Source organism: Dendropsophus ebraccatus, chromosome 9, assembly GCF_027789765.1.
Source record: "Dendropsophus ebraccatus isolate aDenEbr1 chromosome 9, aDenEbr1.pat, whole genome shotgun sequence".
NCBI lineage: Eukaryota > Metazoa > Chordata > Amphibia > Anura > Hylidae > Dendropsophus > Dendropsophus ebraccatus.
In genome coordinates this window covers 63,598,997-63,619,200 of record NC_091462.1, presented here as the reverse complement: position 1 = coordinate 63,619,200, position 20,204 = coordinate 63,598,997, and the positions used below count along the sequence as shown (strand labels likewise).

The window sequence follows — 20,204 nt, the reverse complement described above, 5'->3', positions numbered from 1 at the left end:
TGTTTTTCATGGTTCTGTGGTGTATTATTCACTGAGTAATAGGGTTTGTTTGTCTCCACATGATTTAGGTACACATTGCAACAAAGACCGCCACTGATCCTATTAGTACTCACTATGTTTTGGATAATAATGGACACATTGTGTCGCAGAAGCCATCACACCTTGGACAAGGTAAGTGCGACCTACACAACAGAGATAACCCCTCAAGGACAGAGCTAATCATTTTTGCACTTTTGTTTTTTCATTCTTGTGTTTAAAAGGCCATGCCGCTTTCATTTTTGCACACATGAGTTCTTATCTTTTGCAACACCAATAGTGTTTTGTAGTGACGCACTTAAAGCAAACATAACATCAGTACGGGGATCCCAGTAGAGCGGCCTTTTTTTCAAACCATCGCCCAGTTCCTGCACTTGGCGCCGCTGTTCTTCTACACCGGCCCGGTGCTCCCACTGTGATGCGGCCCTGCTTGATTCTAATAGAGCCACGTCACAGAGTGTAGGGGATATTTTTACACTGGGGGTGCCCGGCCCATCTCCAGTGCATAGAAACGGGCCGATGCATGAGAACAGAACAGTGGCAGTGCTTTAACCCCTTAAAGAGAACCTATCATCTAAATTTCACTGTCCCTAATATTAAAGTATATCTTTCCCTAAGTCTATCTATGAAGATACAGACTGCCTTTGCAGTCTGTATCTTATGCCTTACCTACTCTTTCGTTTCTGTGTAAGCAAGGCCGGGCGCCGCCATCTTGATGACGTCATTTGCGTTCCACCGTTGGAACGCAAGTTGCGTCATCAAGATGGCGGCGCCGGCCTTGCTGCACAGAACAGAGTAAGTAAAGTAGAAGATACAGACTGTAAAGGCAGTCTGTATCTTCATGAAGTCTATTTATGAAGATACAGACTGTATTTACAGTCTGTATCTTCTACTTTACCTAATCCTCTGTTCTGTGCAGCAAGGCCGGTGCCGCCATCTTGATGACGTAATTTGCGTTCCAGCGGTGGAACGCAAAGACGTAATCAAGATGGCGGCGCCGGCCCTGCTGCACCGGCACAGAGTAGTAGGTAAGGCGTAAGATACAGACTGCAAAGGCAGTCTGTATCTTCATAAATAGACTTCATGAAGATACAGACTGCCTTTACAGTCTTATACTTTACCTAATCCGCTTGTTTGGTGTAGCTAGGCCGGGGGGGGGGCGCCATCTTGAAGACGTAACTTGCGCAAGTGACGTCATCAAGATGGCGGGCCCCCCCGGCCTTGCTGCCGCTCTGCATGACGGGAGTTTCCTGTCTCGCGCCGGCTCTTTTGAAAAGAGCCGGCGCGAGGCAGGAAAGTAAAACAGAAATATTTAAAAAACGCAGCTTTAAAATTAATTAATTATATTTACAAATATTGTTAAAATTAGGATTTACATCTAATTAGGGAATAAATAAAAAAAAAACATTTTCGCCTGTGATTGGTTCTCTTTAACCCCTAGACGACCCTGGACGTAGGGTTAAGTCATGGAAGTCTGTCCCCAGTTGTCCCCAGTTGTCTTTACGGCTATAGCCTTGTGGTACAACTGACATGTTATCCATGTTCTTCAAGTCAGTACGATTGCAACAATAGGTGACTTATATACCTTTTATTTTACTACTTTTACAAAATTAAAACTTCAACTTGAAGTGTCACTGTTGTTTAATTTTTTTTTTCCAGAAATCAATAGTACAGGCGATTTTAAGAAACCTTTTAATTAAGGTTTATTAGCCGAAAAAAGGCTCTCCACGCTGTCTTCATTGTTCTCTTTGGAGAGGGGAGGGGTGGAGGGAGATGAGGCACCAAAACAGGACGACAAAGAGTTAATTTACAGCTACATCTCCAGGCTATCCCCTGAGATCAGCACTGACGTCTGAAAAAGGCTTTCACACAGCTCCCACTATGTAATCCTTTTTTCTCTGCTGCCAACTAATCTCCCTCCGTCCTCCTTTACTCTCCATAGAACAGACAGGACCCGACTCCAGTCGAGATTTCCTGATAATGAGGAGTGGATGAGAGAGAGGAGAGTTCCCCATCTGGGAAAAGTCTTTTTGAATGCAGATAATGGCATATTTGCCTAATAAACCCAATTACAAAGTTTCTTAAAATCGCCTGGACTATTGATTTCTGCAAAATAAAATGAAACAAAAGTGACACTTTAAAATTGCTTCTTTACCACTTTCATTTTTTCGGTCTATGGGACTGTGTGAGGTGCCATTTTTTTTTTTTTTTGTGTGCCATGATCTGTACTTTCTATCAGTACCTTACTTGTGTATATGTTATCTTTTTTTATCACTTTTTTATTCCAAATTTTCTGGATGTGTTGTGACCAATTCCTCATGTGGCAATAGCATATATGTATTATTATTCTTGTTTATATATTCTTTTAAACCCCTTCAGGACCGGGCTAATTCTAAGTTTTTTTCCTCCTCGTGTTGAAAAGGCCATAGAGCTTGCAGTTTTTCACCTACAGACCCACATGAGTCCTTATTTTATGCAACTTTTAAGATAAAACTAAATATGTTTCAAATTGCTCTATTACCCTCCTTATAACGCTTTTATTTTTTTGGTCTATGGTAGGGATGAGCGGATTTACAGTAGGAATGAAGCAAATCGCTTCACTATGATCATCGCCCAGCTTGTCAGTTTGCTGGCCTTGAAGCCCATGCCGCTTCTCCGAGAAAAGCTGGATCCAATCATGGGAAACTTCTCCCTGTTTCCCAGGACTGGAGCCAGCTTTTTTCGGCATCCGGAGCGGAGCAGCACAGACTTCAAAGCTGCCGGACGATCATAATTAAGCGATTTGCTTCATTCCTATATACTCTTGATGAGAAGGGTGGGAGATGAAAGAGTGAAAATGGATAAAAAACTATATACAAGCCAGGAAAAGAACTAGAAAAGGTTATGGAGATCTGTCAATCAGGGTTGGAAATCCTTCTAAACTTCTTCCAAGGAGACCAGATTTTTTCAAAGCTTGTCTCCCAGCTTACTAATTCTTCCATCTTGTCGACCTTAATAAACCAATTTTTGGTTCCACTGACCTCGAATAAAGCGGGATAAGTAATTTTTCAGCCATGAGAAGGAAAGTTGATGTACCAGATTTACCAGTCCGGAAGGAGGAAGTAGGAGCCCATAAACAAATCAGTGATTTGGAAAAGTGGATATACTTCCTCATAACCTTTTTAATGGTAGTGAACATGGGATGCAAGTATGTGAGAAAGAGTGCCTGAGCCCACACCACAATGCCAACACCTATCATTATCAAGCAGGTCAATTTTGTTCAACCAGGAGTACAATACCACCTAGTCTGATCAAGTCTGTTTTAGTTACATATTGGTTATCAGAGTTTTGTCATGTAATGTGTAAGGTACCTGTCTGAATTTCACATAACAGGGAGAATATGTCTTGCAGACAGTGTGTGTGAAGCCAAACAAGTCCACCAACCTCTAATAATCGTGTATCCTATAGTAAGCATATCATATGGAATTGATGCTCTGCCATCAGCATTGTACTCTGAACTTGTGTGGCACAAAGTATCACCAAGATCATGTTGTGTATTGCTGCCAATCCTACTCTAGGAAGTGCTTTCGATAGAAGCCATTGAGAGGGCACATTTAGGGCTGTGCTTATCTTAAATACACACTAGATGGCATTATTCACTAATGAAACGTGCTGCAGACCTGTCCAGAGTACACACTTGATGATTTAGGGATGGCGGAATGAAAGAGCAAATAGTTGTTTATCAAAGCTGTATCTATATATTTGTGTTTTTCTTAACCACTGTCAAAACATCTCATTACATCTAGTCTATTTTTTGTTAAACAGTAAGGATTTGTTCTCACAATGTAAAAAAAAACTCCATTGTTTGATATTTTCGGACGTTAATTATGATCATGATCATTATTTGCGCCACGATAAAAAAAAAAAGGGGGGGGGATTAAAAACAACAGACATTATTTTACCTAAAAAGACTGAGCCTGGTTTTCACACTTTGGCTTTGCAGTCTATTTAACATATCAGTTTTATGGAAAAAGGGGATGCAATTGTGTGCATCTGTTTAGATCCATTTTTCCATTGACTTCCATTACAAAATAACGGATTGTAACGGATCTGTTTCTTTTTCTTCTAATAATTATAATAATTTGTTTCTCTTCTGATTTGTGATTTGTGACAGAAAAAAAAAACCTAATCTATCTAATCTATTTCTATTTTATAATCCCCATGAACATAGGCACAGTGAACGTCTCCAGACCTATTCTATGTATGGATGTGTTTGTAAGCATGCAACCTGTGCAGAGGCCATTTTACAAAAGAGGGCTAATAGACATGAGCGAACCTCGAACATGCTCGAGTCCATCCGAACCCGAACGTTTGGCATTTGATTAGCGGTGGCTGCTGAAGTTGGATAAAGCCCTAAGGCTATGTGGAAAACATGGATCTAGTCATTGGCTGTATCCATGTTTTCCAGACAATCTTAGAGCTTTATCCAAGTTCAGCAGCCCCAGATAATCAAATGGCGAACGTTCGGGTTCGGATGGACTCGAACCCGAAACCGGTTCGCTCATCTCTAAAGGCTAAGCTATGCTGCTATAGTTTTTTTTGTATTTCCTGTTCACCATTCATTGTAATTCTGTACAGATCTACAGCCGCCTGCTCCTCATCATCACAGACAAGAAGTCTAAGGCTGGGTTCACAATGCGTTGTGGTTACTTTTAACGTACAGAAAAACATGGTCAACCTTGTTTTTGTGTACGGTAGAAAAAATATCACTTTTTGATAGAAGTCACTGGAAAAATGGAACCAAATGGATGGCAATGGGGGAGATTTATCAAAGGGGTGAAAAGTAGAATTGGCCCAGTTGTCCCTAGCAAGCATTCAGATTCCTTTTTTTATTCTTCACAGATTCCTTGGAAAATAAAAGGTGGAATCTCATTGGTTGCTAGGGGCAACTGGGCCAATTCTACTTTACACCAGTTTGATAAATCTCCCCCATAATGTTTAACATAAAAACTTGTTTCAGGCTGTTTTCACACATGGCAGTTTATTTATTTTATATTATTTATTTATTTTTATTGTTTTTTAACTGCCACTCCAGAGATCCCGAGATACAGCCAAGGACAGTTTGCGGCAACACGCTCAACTCCTTGGCCAGCCAAAGATCCGACTCTTCCACTTTATGAGCTATAATGAAGCAAAAAAAAGTTAGATTTGATTAAAGGTTTGGGGAGAAACATGCACTGCCGTGCTCTCTCCATGACTGTATCTCAGCATCTAACAACGTGTCAAAAGTTATTGCAAATGACACTAATGCTTTTAACAGTAGGTTATTGTGTGATGATACATTCCCTTTAAGCTTTTCTGTTGTTTTACTACTGCAGGCACTACAGTCTCTGTAATGAAATTATTTAAAAATTTGCCAGTAAGAAAGCAGTATTATTCCACTGCAAAGAAATGCAAAGAAGAGCTGAAGAAAATTCAGGATCTACTCATTTGCTATGGACTTATTAAACCAGATGTTAGGATGGTACTTGTACACAATAAGGTAATTCAGCTTATTTTACCCATTACTATATTTGATCAGTGTATTTGTAATGAGGCCATATTTGGAAAAATAGCAGTGTATCTTTGTTTAAAAACTTCTTAGCCTATTCTGTATTCCAAGTTTAATGCATGGTAATGTACAGCTATTTATTTACAAGCAGTAAGGTGGGTTAAGGGGGCTGTCATTTAAATACTTGCAGCAGGATGAAAATCCTGCTGCAAGTATGTAATCTAATTCAAAATGACAGTTGAAAATGGCACCCGCAGCGGATTTCGCTGCAAACTCGCAGCGTGAAATCCGTTGCGGATCTGTTGTGTGTGAATCTAGCCTCACAAAGTGTCTGAAATCTGGCCACCGTCAATTGGAATCTATTCTGAATGAGAGTTTGGAGAAATTGCTCTGAAGATTGAAACCTTGAGTGACATTGGCTCGGTGTTTATTGATCGGACATCTTAGTGTTTGGATGGTACTGGAGGCCACGTTGGCATTCCAGCAGATAAGTCACATAGATGGAGCTGCAGGTATCATAGCTTTTGATTGATTTTCACTAACTTATATTTTTATAAATAATATTTTGGGGTTCCATCATACATGTTATGGTAGAATGAAAAGCGCCATTACAAAGTTAACCTATACCTAAAAAAAACCAAGCCCTTACATGACCCTGTAGATAGAAAAATGAAAGTGCTAGAGCTCTTAGAAGGGGATAAGGAAAAAATGAAACCGCAAAAATGTCCCAGTCCATTTTGGGCTTGGTCCTCAATGGGTTAAGAGTAAATTCTATACTGGCCCTTTAAGAGTGACTTTGGTGCCAGTCCTTTAAGAGCTAATTCACTACTGGCCCTTTTAAAAGAGAATTCAGTACCGGATTTTTAAGAGTGAATTCTGCCCTGGTCCTTTAAGAGTGAATGTAGTATTGGCCCTTTACAAGCAAATGTGGTACAATCCCTTTAAGAGCTAATTCTGTATGGTTCCTTTAAGAGATAATTCAGTACCGGCACTTTAAGTGCGACATTGACGCCGACCCTTTAAGAGCAAAGTCTGTACCGTCCCTTGAAGAGCAAATTCATTTCAGGCTTTTTAAGAGCGATCTTAGTGCCTTCCTTTTTTTTTTTTTTTTTTTTAAAGCGAATTGCGTACCAGCCCTTTAGCTGGTAGCGAATTCAGTACCAGCCCTTGATACAGACCCCTTAACAGTGACATCCACGGCAGCTTTATAATTGTAAATAAAATTGCTTGGTTACTATGACAATCATGTGAAAATCTGTATTAAAGGACAAGTGCCATGAAAAACTTTTTCCCAGTAATTGAAGCACATTACAAAGTTATATAACTCTGTAATGTGCTTCAATCACCTATCTGCCTCCCTTCCCTGTCTTTTCCCCCCTCCACCCCCCACCAGGAAGTGTCCTGACTCACACAGACCTGATTACTGTCGTCACCGTCACCAGGCAGCTCCTTCTTGTGAGGATGAGTCATCAGCAGGAGGGCTGCTCTAGGTCCTGTTACACCAGCCTCCCCCTCCTGGTCAGGGGACTCTGCTTGCTCAGCTCCGATTGTCATTTGCTTATCTGCTCTAGTGACATGACTCCTTCACTCACTGAGTCCACGGCAGCAGGAGAGAGTATGAGGGGAGGGGGGAGCTGCCTATGTGCCGGAGTCAGTCGGAGGGAAGATAAGCAAGTGACATGTGACAAGTGATGGCTTGCAGTTGTTCAGCCAATGGGAGCTAAGCAAGCTGAGTCACCTGATAAGGCAGGGGAGGGGGGAGGCTAGTCTAAGTTTTAACAAAGCCTGTACACAAAGTGGTTCGGGAATTATTAATTGCAGAAAATCGGGAGAAACTGAAAGAAGAAGAAAGAAAAGGGTTTACAAAAGTTTTTTTTTTTTTTTTTTTTACTCTATAATTATACATATATTCATACACTGTAAAATGTTTTTGAAATATAAACATGTACTTTAAGGCTGGGTTCACACTACGTATATTTCAGTCAGTATATTTCAGTCAGTATTGCAACCAAAACCAGGAGTGGATTAAAAACACAAAGGATCTGTTCACACAATGTTGAAATTGAGTGGATGGCCGTCATATAACAGTAAATAACGGCCATTATTTCAATATAACAGCCGTTGTTTTAAAATAACAGCAAATATTTGCCATTAAATGGCGGCACTCCACTCAATTTCAACATTGTGCGAACAGATCCTTTCTGTGTTTTTAATCCACTCCTGGTTTTGGTTGCAATACTGACTGAAATATACATATACTGACTGAAATATACGTAGTGTGAACCCAGCCTCAAGTGGTATATGTAAGTTCAACACAAAACACCATGTATGATCAAATAATGATCATCTACACTTAAACTATAGAAAACTTTCTGGTAAGCTCAGTTATATGTACAGATACATGCATGCAGTCTTTAAGATTTTTATATATTGTAATCTATAGAAAAAAAAATTATCATTTGCTTACATAAACTGTTCCTTTTCACTTCAAAACAGGACACTAAAAGTAAAGAACTATTAATTATGAATAAATGAAATTGTTCAGGTTATTATTATCGGAATAGTTTTGAAATAGTTTTATTTAGTTATTTTATTTAGTTTTAATAGTTCCCTATTAAACACCAGAGTTTAGCATGTAACTAGATTTGCACTTGATATCTATGTTATTTTTGTTCTGGATAGCACATAAATATTCTTACAGGTGCAAGCATGAAAAAGGATAAGAGAAATGTAATGTGTATGTTGGCAGAAGTACTCAGGGATGGTTAGGATATTAGTAATATAAATCATATGATAACTTCAGACGCTGGTAGAAATGGAGCTGCTGTGTGAGATAGTTGTGCCAGCTCGCTGAATGAGCACAAAGTTCAGCAGTGGGTTCCTATTCCATCTGTGGCATAGGAATCTTGATTGGGAAGTTGGCAGCTCTGTGTCAGGTCAGCATTTGCCCGAAGATTGAATATGGTGTCAGCAGGTCATAGTTCCAGAGATAAGCTACTCTAGACTTATGTAAGACAGAATTATAGCTGCATTTTAGAGTACAGGTACGTGCGTTTCAGCACTACTCACTGAACAATGATGTGGAATAGATCGGGTAGCCTTTTTGTTTTGTGTGAAGAGTCTATTATATATCTAATTTTTAATTTTTCCAATACTGCTACTATTACTCCCACTACTGCTACTTCCCTTATCTACTATTACTACACCCCTCATCCACTATGCCTTTACTACTGCACCCATCATAACTAGCAAAAAAAAAAAAGAGAGATTTAAATAGAAAAAAAAAATGTGGCCATATTGCCCAGCCCTAACTTCACTACATTTATATATTTATACATTTCCTATTGGTTTATTGTGTGCATTCAGCACACATTGGCCCAGATTTACTAAGATTGTCGAGGTTTTGAAACCCTACACATTAGGGTTTTATTGTATCATCCTCCTAGATTTATTATTTGTCTGTTTTCCCCTAGTGTAACTGGCTGATTTTACACATGTAACTTTGTAACTTGCACCATTTTAATCCACCAGGAACCTAAATTCACCAATCTTGTTACTAAAGTGAAAAACGGTCACCTTAAAGTTAGATACCTAAGTCCAAAGTAGATACACAAAAAACCTTATTCAATTGGGGGTCTAGAGAATCCTGACATAAACACATGATAAATATAGGCTTTATAAACAGTTGCAGTAGTTATGGTGAAAACTACAACCAGAGCTCATGGACTGTAGGTAGACTGACATTCTCACTGGACCTACATTTATTACATCAATTAGAAAGCAAGGAAATAGGTGTTGGGATCAGTGTGACAGACAAGCCATGTATTTTCAGTGTTAGTACTGTACATGTTCACAAAATTCTTAATGCTAGAGGTACATTTACCCGTAACAATGAGAAGAATCATTCACAAGCCATATGAATAAATGGTTTCTATGGCTTTTACTTTAACTAACCCACTACTAGGAAGTCTGTTTCTAGACACACTTAAGACACCTGGGTAATAACATTGTATCACATATTGTTTGCTTCACCAAACCTGTATGATAGAAAAATATCTAGGACATCATTTTTTTATCCAGCACATAAAATAGTATCACGTTAAAAAGTGATCTTTACATTTTTTTTAAGCTACCTCTTCCAGATGCATGGACCATTAGCAACCATGTCATCATAGTTTCCTGCCAGCTGCTGCTTCTGGTTGTCTGGCCTTTGCCAAGTGTGTCAAATAGAATGATGTAATATGATGCTGCTATTGATTAAAATGTATCTGTTTAGGTTCTTTTTTCATGTTTTGCTGCTCATTGCTCTGTATGTAAGAAATTGGCTGAATAAAATGAAGAAATACTAAGTAAATCCCAGTAAAAACCTAACATAAACAGAAGGACTAAAAAGAAGCAATCCTGAAGTGTGGCTGGTTAGATGGGAAATAATCAGTGAGTCACCTATATGTATTGGTCAAGTAGATGTCTGTACTTTTTTGGTGCCTATCCTATGAAACATATACAGATGACTGCCTAAAGAAAACATTTGTTTTAATAAAGAGGATATATATATTGATGATACATAATGCCAGGAAGGGATAAAGTGTTTAACTCTTCCTGGCAATGTAATGAAATAGCTGCGCGGCTGCTTAATTTCCGTGCAGAGAAAATCTAAACACCCCCTATATCTCTATTACATCTACATTATAGCTATAAAGACACCAGCCAGACCATTGCTTTTAGACTTGAGTGGTGATCAATAACCTAGACAACGAGCTGTCAATAATGGGAGGAAAAGAGCAGCATATTAGGAGCGAAATGAAAGTATTTGCAAAAATATTTAACTTCCCAAGCTCTACAAGTATAACTATGTTAGTTGAGTTGGAAAAAAGGTGTGTTTTACAAAGCCAGAATATTTAGCTATTAACTTCCTCTCCTTGCTGTGTTTTTTTTTGTTGTTTGTTTGTTTGTTTTTTTGGCTACATTTTTTCCTTCACCCTTTTTAGGATCGATAATAAGTTATATGAGGCCTTATTTTTCGCAAGTCAAGTTGTACCTCTTATCGACGCCATGCTGACAGGTACATTTTAGTCCAAAGAGTGCTCTATAAACTTATGCCATTTCATGACGTTTTCAGTGGTGGTTTCTTTGCTATGCAGAGCATGCATGTGTCCTTTGCCTGTGGAGCATTTCTTTCATGGCCTTGGTAATCTTCATGATTGAGGCAGTTGACGTCTCCAACCAGTTTTTTAGTACACACTTAATGGTAAGGAGAAAGGTTTATGCCCTTAACCTCACACATGCACATTTCTCTGATTCATACTTAAACCATTGCCGTAAATTCATCTTGCTAGATCTGACCTCTCCATGGCATATGGAATTGTCCAGCAGTGCAATCCTGGTGGAAGCAAATCCAAACGATCATTAAATCTATGTGGGGACATGAGCTGCCAATGAACCCGGTCAGTTATATCTTCCATTATGCCCCAGTTGACATGAGCAAGTAGATCAAAGGATTAATAACTTTCAAAGGTCTACACCTGACAATAAGTGTGTACAAAAAACTGGTAGCAGACGTCGACTACCTCTATCATGGGCATTACCAAGGCCATTGTGAAATGCTCCATTGGGAAAGGATACATGCTCTGTGTAGCAAAAAAAAAAAAAAAAAAAAAACACTGAAAGCTTCTTTGTGAAATGGCTTTAAGTTTATAGAGCACACTTTACACCCAGATCAAAAAAAAGGCCTTATGCTTAACTTGAAATACACTACGTGGTACTGTACAAAGGGCCATTAAGCGAATGTACCACTTCGCTACCTATATTTTTTTTACATGACTTGGTCAGCACCGCCACATAGATCGCAATTTTGTGGTCTATTTTTCAAATCACCGCCCAATTCTCGCCATCTGCCCCAGTTTCTTCATATGCAAATAGGGCCACTCTATGTACTAAGGGTGGGCCCCCAGTGTACTGATATCCCCTCCCCTCGGAATCAAGTCTGGCTGTGTCACCAAGGGGAGGGGATATTGGTGTACTGGAAGCAGTGCATAGAAACAAACTGGCACAGATGGGTGGAACCGAGTGGTGATTTAAAAAAGGAGAGTTCAGAAAGGGGCCACGCTGTGATTACGCCCTGAAGTGCGTGGCTCCTGGATGCTATCAGCAGTTGCCTATTAACACTTATATTTTTCTTTCAGACGTAATTATTTATAGTATTATTTGGACTGTAAAGGTTGGCATACACCTTTCATAAATGTATCCTTCCTATCCTATTCTGAATAACATAAGTTTTCATTTATCCTTTAATAAAATGTATAGTAGTGGGGCAACAAAAACATTAGACTTCAGGAAGGCTAAATTTTAAAAACTAAGAGAAGACCTTGGTGACTGGTACAGTGTTCTCAGAAATAAAAAATACCCAAGAGAAATGGGAGATATTAAAGAGCATCCTAGGTAGATCTTGGAAACGACACATACCCTATGGGAATAAACATACTAGAAATAGGAGAAAACCAATGTGTTAACTACGGCTGTTAGCGATGCAATAAATGATAAAAAAAGTTATAGGCAGAAAAATTAATTGTGTTAAAAAAAAAGTAAAAATTTTAACAGAAGGGATAATTGCCACAGAAAGTAAAAAGAATCCCAAAATGTTTTTCACCTATATAACTGACTTAAATGAACTAAAAATGTTGGCCCCCTCAAAAATAATCTGGGTGTACTGGTGGAGGGGGATAAGAAAAAGGCCAATCTACTAAATACTGTACGTTCTCAACTACTGTATTCACAGAGGAGAATCCTGTATCATAAAAAAAATGAATTGGGCTATCTGTCTGCCCTAAGGCTGCTGAATATCTTCACTTCCTTGTCCACTCTGTCCCCACTTCTCTGTTCTCCCCCTCTTTGTGTATTATCCATCTCTATTTGTATTACTTCACACTATTGCCCACTTTGTGCTCCCATATAGTATTAAGACCTAGTTTTAGCCCTTATATAGTACACAGGTTCAGGCTCAGCCTGCTCTGTGCAATAGTTAAAGCGGCACTATCAGCAGGTTCTCCCCAATGAACCTGCTGATATGCTGCAGACATGCTTTCCATGATGTCTCCAGTAATGTTAATGAATCTTCTATTCTTCTTTTCTTTCTTTAGATATTGCCTAATTGTCCCTATGCTAATGAGGGTCTTAAGAGTATTTGGGGCTTTACCCGATGGGCCGGAGCACCAGCTCGGCCCGCCCAGTCCGCCCCTCCCATGCCACCCCCTCCATTGCCGCTCACTATGCTTATATGAATATGCATAGTGGGTGGCCCTGAGCACCCCCCTCTGCCCGCCGCCTCCATTGCTGCTCACTATGCTTATGCATAGTGGGTGGCCCAGAGTAACCCCCTCTGCCCACCCCCTCCATTGCCGCTCACTATGCTTATGCATAGTGAGCGGCCCTGAGCAACCCCCTCAGCCAGCCCAGCACGCCCCCTCCCTTGCCACTCAGCTGACAGCCGATCAGGAGCCCTGGAAAGTATGCTGCTCATTGCCACAGTTTTCAGATAGCAGGAGTGTGATTGGCGCTGGGAGCCTGGGCTGAGCTTTACCATCCAGCTCAGCCCAGGCATAAGCATAGTGAGCGGCAATGGAGGAAGCAGGCTGGGCGGGCGAAGGGGGGGGTGCTCAGGGCCGCCCACTATGCATATTCATGTAAGCATAGTGAGCGGCAATGGAGGGGGCGTACTGGGTGGCCGTAGCTGGTGCTCCGGCCCGTCGGGTAACACCCCAAATGCTCTTAAGCCCCTCATTAGCATAGGGGCAATTAGGCAATATCTAAAGAAAGAAAAGAAGAAGAGAAGATTCATTAAGATTACTGGAGACATCATGGAAAGTACGTCTGCGACATATCAGCAGGTTCATTAGGCTTTAAGCCTGTTCTATCCACCCATATAGTAGTTAGGCCTTCTGTGCCCCAATACAGTAGTTATGTTTCTATGTAGTAATAATTAGGGCCCTCTGTACCCTCATGTAGAAGTTAAACTTCTCTCTGTGCATCTTTATAGTATTTAGACCTATCTGTGCAAGCAATACCCAGCAGGATGTAGTATCCTCCATGTAGGCATCCCTCTCCAGCACCATCTCCCATGTAGTTTATCCCCCCAGTATGTATTCCCCATTCAGATACCCCCTCTGGCAGATTTCAGTAACATAGTAAATAAGGTTGAAAGAAGCCAAGAGTCCATCAGGTTCAACCCAGGGGAACCCTACTGTGTTGATCCAGGGAAGGCAAAAACCCCTGTGAGGCAGACGACAATTGCCCCACCACAGGGAGAACCCCCCCCGACTCCAATGGCAACCAGAATAATCCCTGGATCAACGTATCACCGGAAATCTAATGCCCATAACTTGTAATATTATATTGTTCAAAAAAAGCATCCAGGCCTCCCTTGAACTTATTTATTGAATCGGCCATGACAACATCATGTGGCAGAGAGTTTTACCGCTCGTACAGTAAAGAACCCGCGTCGATGCTGATGATAAAATCTTCTTTCCTCTAGACGTAGAGGATGCCCCCTTGTCATGTTTACAGTCCTAGGAGTAAAAAGATCACTACAAAGATCTCTGTACTGTCCAGTCATCTCTCTGGTAATCCTTCTGGTGGTTACCCCCCTTCCCCCGCCCCTCAGCAGGAGGTAGTAATCTCCATGTCGGCATCCCTCTCCAGAACCATCTCCGATGTAAGTACCCCCCTCCCCCAGCAGTCATCTCACTGGTAATTCCCCTGATGGTTAGACCCCCCCCCCCCGCCAGTGGGCTGTACCCCCAATTTAGGCATCCCCTCTCAGTTAGCCAGCACATCCCATAAGCCAATCCTTCTCGTCTATCTTTCCTTAGGAAGGCGTGCAGTGAAATGGTCATACACAGCACCTGGCAGCTGATTGGCTCCCTAAGAGAAGGGGGCCCGCACCTACTGGGTGCTGGCCGGAGGCCCACTACACCCAATAGACATTTGTTAAGGCTGTCTGCAAAAGCTGGCGGAAACTTCAGTGGGCGCCCTGCCTGTGTGGGCCAAGAAGCGGCCACCTTCTCTGCCCCCACCAAATTAGGCTACTGGACAAAGAGCTTTGTTATTGCTTTGCAGAATAATTAGTGCAGCTATCAGAGCAGTCTGGTTTTACTCACCCCCTGAGGACTATAAGAAGGGATTTTTTAACAAGATTTTTCCTTATAGCACTAAAAGTGTGGTAACTTTTAAGTCAATCTGTTCTTAATAAGAGAAAATAAAACATGTAGCCTGGAAAATCATTCTAGGGATATTAAAGGGGTATTCCCCCCAAAATTATTTTTGCATTAATACGTTGCCCACCCGTAGCTTTCCATCTTTCCAATATAATGTTATTAAGGATTCTGCACAGTTTTGCTGTTATCTAGGTGCCCCCACCCCCACGGATTGCATAGAATCATCAGCTCTCAGTCCACTCCGACACGGTCCCTGCTCCTGGCCCGCACCCTCCGAGACGGCATCACGTGTCCTCCTTCTCTTCAATGGGCCGGGTTAGCGCTTCTAACCCAGCCAATCTGAAGTGAAGGAGGACGGCGGTGGCTGCTGTTAGAGAGGGAGACAGTGATCAATGAGTGCAGCTGTCACTGACTCCTCTAACAGCAGCCACCCCAGTCTCCGGTACCGCGTGCCCCCAGCCCCAGAGCTCACTCCCTGACTGTGACCCATCACTCGCGGCACCCCTGTCAACCCCCATCTCCATGTACACTATTTCACCACCACCGTCACCCACTCACCCGCATGACCCGCGGCACCCCTCCCTCTCCCCCGTCCATCAATTGCTCAGAGCCGCTCGCCCGCACCCCCCCCCCCCCCCCGTCCATCAATAGTTCAGAGCCGCTCGCCCGCACCCCCCGTCCATCAATTTTTCAGACCCGCTCGCCCGCACTCCCCCCCCTTCCATCAATAGTTCTGAGCCGCTCGCAGCTCTGCTATGCCATCACCATCTCAGCTCTGCTACACTGTCTCACAATCTCAGCTCTGCTATGCCATCACCATCTCAGCTCTGCTACACTGTCTCACCATCTCAGCTCTGCTATGCCATCACCATCTCAGCTCTGCTATGCCATCACCATCTCCGCTCTGCCATCACCATCTCAGCTCTGCTATGCCATCACCATCTCAGCTCTGCTACACCATCTCACCATCTCAGCTCTGCTACACTATCTCACCATCTCAGCTCTGCTATGCCATCACCATCTCAGCTCTGCTACACCGTCTCACCATCTCAGCTCTGCTATGCCATCACCATCTCAGCTCTGCTACACCATCTCAGCTCTGCTATGCCATCACCATCTCAGCTTTGCTATCACCATCTCAGCTATGCTACACCATCTCACCATCTCAGCTCTGCTGCACCGTCTCACCATCTCAGCTCTGCAGCACCGTCTCAGCTCTGCTACGCCGCCATCATCATCTCAGTTCTGCTACGCCATCACCATCTCAGCTCTGCTACGCCGCCATCATCATCTCAGTTCTGCTGCATCATCATCAGACATAAGCATTGCATGATGGGAAATGTAGTTTCCTATCTTGATTATAGACCATGTTTTAGAAAAACTTGTAACTCGGGAACGGCAGCAGCTAGAAAGATGGGAGACGGCTTAAAATACTCGGGGGGACTTGGTGAATAGCTAGGTTTGGGGGCATTACATTTTTTTTGGTTTTGGGGGGAATACCCCTTTAAAGCAACTGATGCAACCAGTGGCGGCATCACAGTGCTGCAATTGCGGTGGACTTTTTTTTTTCCAAGCAAATATCATAGGTTTCACAATTCTGTAATCAGAATTGTGGCACACCCAACTTAAAGGGGCCTACATTAGCCTGGCTTTTCTTTTCTAGGGAAAGCACCTCCCCTATCTTCAGTTTGGGAGTGGTTTTCAGCTCAGTACCATTGAAGTGAATAGAGTTGTAGTACAGGTCATGAGGACAGGTGATGTGCTGTTTTCACAGGAAAGTATCTATGTTTTTCTGATCCTTGCTAACCCCTTCAACCGAAATAATTTGATTAACTGCCCAGCCCTAATTTTATTCTAAATATTGAGCTTGTACCATTATGATGTTTTGCTACAATCTGCTATTTCTGTTGTAAAGGTTTCATTCCTAATTTACTATGCCCGTGTTGTCATTTTCGAATTCTTGGCAAGACTTTGAGCAGGCATGCTGAATAGCAATAACTTACCATGTAGATTTGTCATGGAAATTTGTAGGGGATTTCACAGTGTAGTCTTAGTCAACATGTGCAGTTCATGGCAAGGTCACAGGTCATCCTTGCATGCACAGAAGACACCTGCCTTTTGCTGGGATAGGAAGTAACACTCATATTAAATTTCATTGACAGAGGGGGTTTGTTCAATGCAGTATAGGTGTTGATTACGTGATGTACATTTTTGCTTGCCAGGCTTCCTTTAGGCTTTTATTTATAATTTATGCTATAGGCTTTTGTCATTGATAATTTTATTAGCATTTTCTTTATAAAAGTAAAAAAATTTACTTGTTTCAGTTAGTTTTTTCAAATATTAGTGTTCAGCTTATGCACCAAGATTTGTCATACACTGTCCTGTCCTCAGTAAGGTTCAAATATTAATTTTCCTGTCTGAGATGCACACTAGGGTAATGGTGAGTTTACACAGATTTATCTGACAGATTTTTGAAGCCAAAGCCAGGAATGGATTTGAAAAGAGGATAGATCGCAGTCTTTCCTTTATGACCTGTTCTTTGTGTATAGTCTTTTCCTGGCTTTGGCTTCAATGATCTGTCAGATAAATCTGTGTAAGCACCATTAGTTTCATAGCAAGTCAATTAACCAATTTAGGATGCTTGTATGAGTGTGTTGAAGGGGGGCCAGTACTGATACACAGGTGTGGCCTTTGTTCCCACTAGGGGAAGGGGCTGTGATTTATCAGGAAAAGGGGCTGTGATTTATCAGGAAAAGGAGGCCATCTATTAAAAATGATGCCTGCAAAAAATTTAATCCCGTAGTGGGAAGATTGTTGCCCTTTGTTGGATTTGAACTCAAGACTGAGCTTTACACAGTCACAACGCCACCATACTGCCTGTAATTATGTCACATTGATTGGCTATGCCACAAATGCATGTATTTGATGGTTAAACGCTTTTTTTTTTTAACTTTAATACATTGTGTGCACTGGCTGTTTTCTGCGGGCGCTGTTCATTGAATAGCGGCCACAGATAATAGACATGTCAGTGTTTTGTGTAGCCACACAGAACACCGACTGTAGTGTATGCAGTGTGTATACACTACGGATGTAGTTCTATACAATCTAATGTTAAGCCACACTGTCAATAAACATTTATTTATTCAAAATATACATAGTGTGAACGTGGCCTAAAGGTGTATTTCAGCTAACATTTTTTTTAGATGTTGCTTATCTATTTAAAGGGGTTGTTGAGGCTTTAAAGACATGGCTTCTTTCTTCCAGCAAGAGCACCTCTCCTGTCCTCAGATTGGGTGTGGTTTTGCAGCTCTGTTCCTCTAAGCTAAATGGAGCTGAAATGCAAACCACAAAAAACCTGGGGACAAGGGTGGTGCTGTTTTTGAAAACAGTAGCTGTGCTTTTTTTTTTCTAATTCTGGATAATCTCTTTAATGTTTCTAAGGCAAAAAGTCAGAACTTGGTCAATTATTAACTGCAGTAGTTTTCTATCATGGCCATTGATTGGCTGAGTAGATGAGGACCAAGGTAGGTAAGTATTATTTTAAGTATATATTTATCTTCATGCCCAGCTTTATTTCACCAAAATAACCAATGGACCTGACAAAATTTTCAGATTGAAAAGGAGGAACCTAATGCATAAGTAAGGACAGCAATAGACATTGTAAAGCTGAAGCCCCATAAGGGGCCATAGTCCTAGAAGGCTCCAGAACAGACACCAGGATGTGGCAGTGACAGCACTCTGACTCTCTTCAACCCTGAAGAGCCTAGCACAGACATTTGAGGGTGGTAACTGTAACAGGACTTTCCTTTTTTTCTTTAAAGGGGTACTCTGGCCCGGCCGTATTTTTCAGATATGGCCCGGGAGGGGCTGTTTATGGATGCCGGAAGTCACTTCCCCCCCCCCCCCCCCCGGTTTCAGCCTCGGCTGCTGAATGGCTGAGCTGCCTGGAGACATAATGTCTCGTATGGCAGCTCAGACCAGGAAGCGGACGGGGGTACGGGGCGCCACGATCCGGGACCCGGCGCTGGAACCGGGGAGGTAAGTGACTTTCGGCATCCATAACCACCCCTTCCCCGGCCATATCTGAAAAATATGGCCGGGCCGGAGTACCCCTTTAAAAATATACAAAAAAAAAAGCCCCCCAATGAATAGACACACACAACCTAATTTTTTTAACATGTCAAGTAGAATTACTGTAATCCGACAGTTGAGCTGAATGGGCCACTCAACTGCCAAAAAATGGAAATGAACACCTAACCAATTGGGATACACTTGAACAGACCGAAATAACCCACCCACAAAAGCATGTACCATGTGATGGAGAATGGGAGAGAGAAAACTCCAGATTCAAGAAGACTTTATATTGATTGTATTAAATAAAAGAGTGGCATGGGGGCGGAGCCTGACCGGGGATGGAGTGAGACGCGCGCCGTGTGAGCTCCCGCATACCGCCGCATTATACATGCTCCTGCGGGCTGGAGGACGGCGGCACCCACATACCCCACATACCGGAGGACCGAGGACGCGGCGGGGATCCGACATGGCCGGCGGGACGTCCAAAAAGAACACCCGGGAGCCCAGGGACACGGCGGCGCCATCCCACAGAGGCCTCCAAGATGGCGCCGGCTCCACTGTGCCACGGTCCGGCGGGGCGCCCATACAGCAGGCTGCAGGCAAGTTGGCAGTGTGTGCCGGGGACCAGCCAGGGGGGCAGCCCAGGCACCAGCCAAAACCGGAGCCCGCGTTCCCCGGACGCAATCCTGCCCGCCCAATCCTCACTGGGGCCTGCCATTACTGGGCAGCAGAGTCATGAGGCCCAGATCCACAGGGAGGAGGAGGAGGAGGACGACCTGCCTGAGCCCACACTGAGGGAGGTTTTTCGAGCAGTAATGAAAGGCAACATGGCCATTGCCTCCCTACAACAACAAGTAGGCTCTATCCAGGAAGAACTGTCCTTTATGCGCCAAAATGTGCAAAACTTTAATGAGAGAATGGCTGCTGCTGAGGACAGAATCAGTGATTTAGAGGACAAGCTAGGCCCTGTTGCTACAGATACTCGCAGACATGATCAGCAAATCTCTGCTCTCCTCCTAAAAGCAGATGATCTGGAAAACAGACTGAGACGCAACAATGTGCGCATTGTGGGCTTCCCAGAAAAAGCAGAAGGCCCTAATCCCACTCGTTTCTTTGAATCCTGGATTAAGGATGCTATGGGAGATGGGACGCTGTCACCTTTGTATGCTATAGAAAGAGCCCACCGAGTCCCTGCTCGCCCATTGCCACCTGGGGCTCAGCCACGCTCGGTTCTGGCGAAACTGCTACACTATAAAGACAGAAATGCTATCCTGCAGGCTGCATGCCAAAACCCTGATATTACCTACAATGGCTGTCGCATTTCCTTCTATCCGGATTATTCAGCAGAAATTCAA

General features: G+C 42.6%; 1 protein-coding gene across 7 annotated transcripts in view; it reads left to right on the top strand.

Annotated features, from left to right (window-relative positions):
- PMS1 (PMS1 homolog 1, mismatch repair system component) overlaps positions 1-20,204 on the top strand; it is a 115,213-nt gene that overhangs the window by 33,160 nt on the left and 61,849 nt on the right. For all 7 annotated transcript variants that reach the window (XR_011364560.1, XR_011364561.1, XM_069983522.1 and 4 more), the window contains exons 4-5: positions 69-171; positions 5,394-5,557. Coding sequence is in view for 5 of the 7 variants with exons in the window: in XM_069983522.1 (XP_069839623.1) it covers positions 69-171; positions 5,394-5,557 (267 nt within the window). In the remaining 2 variants the exon portion in view is untranslated. The remainder of the gene's footprint in view (positions 1-68; positions 172-5,393; positions 5,558-20,204) is intronic.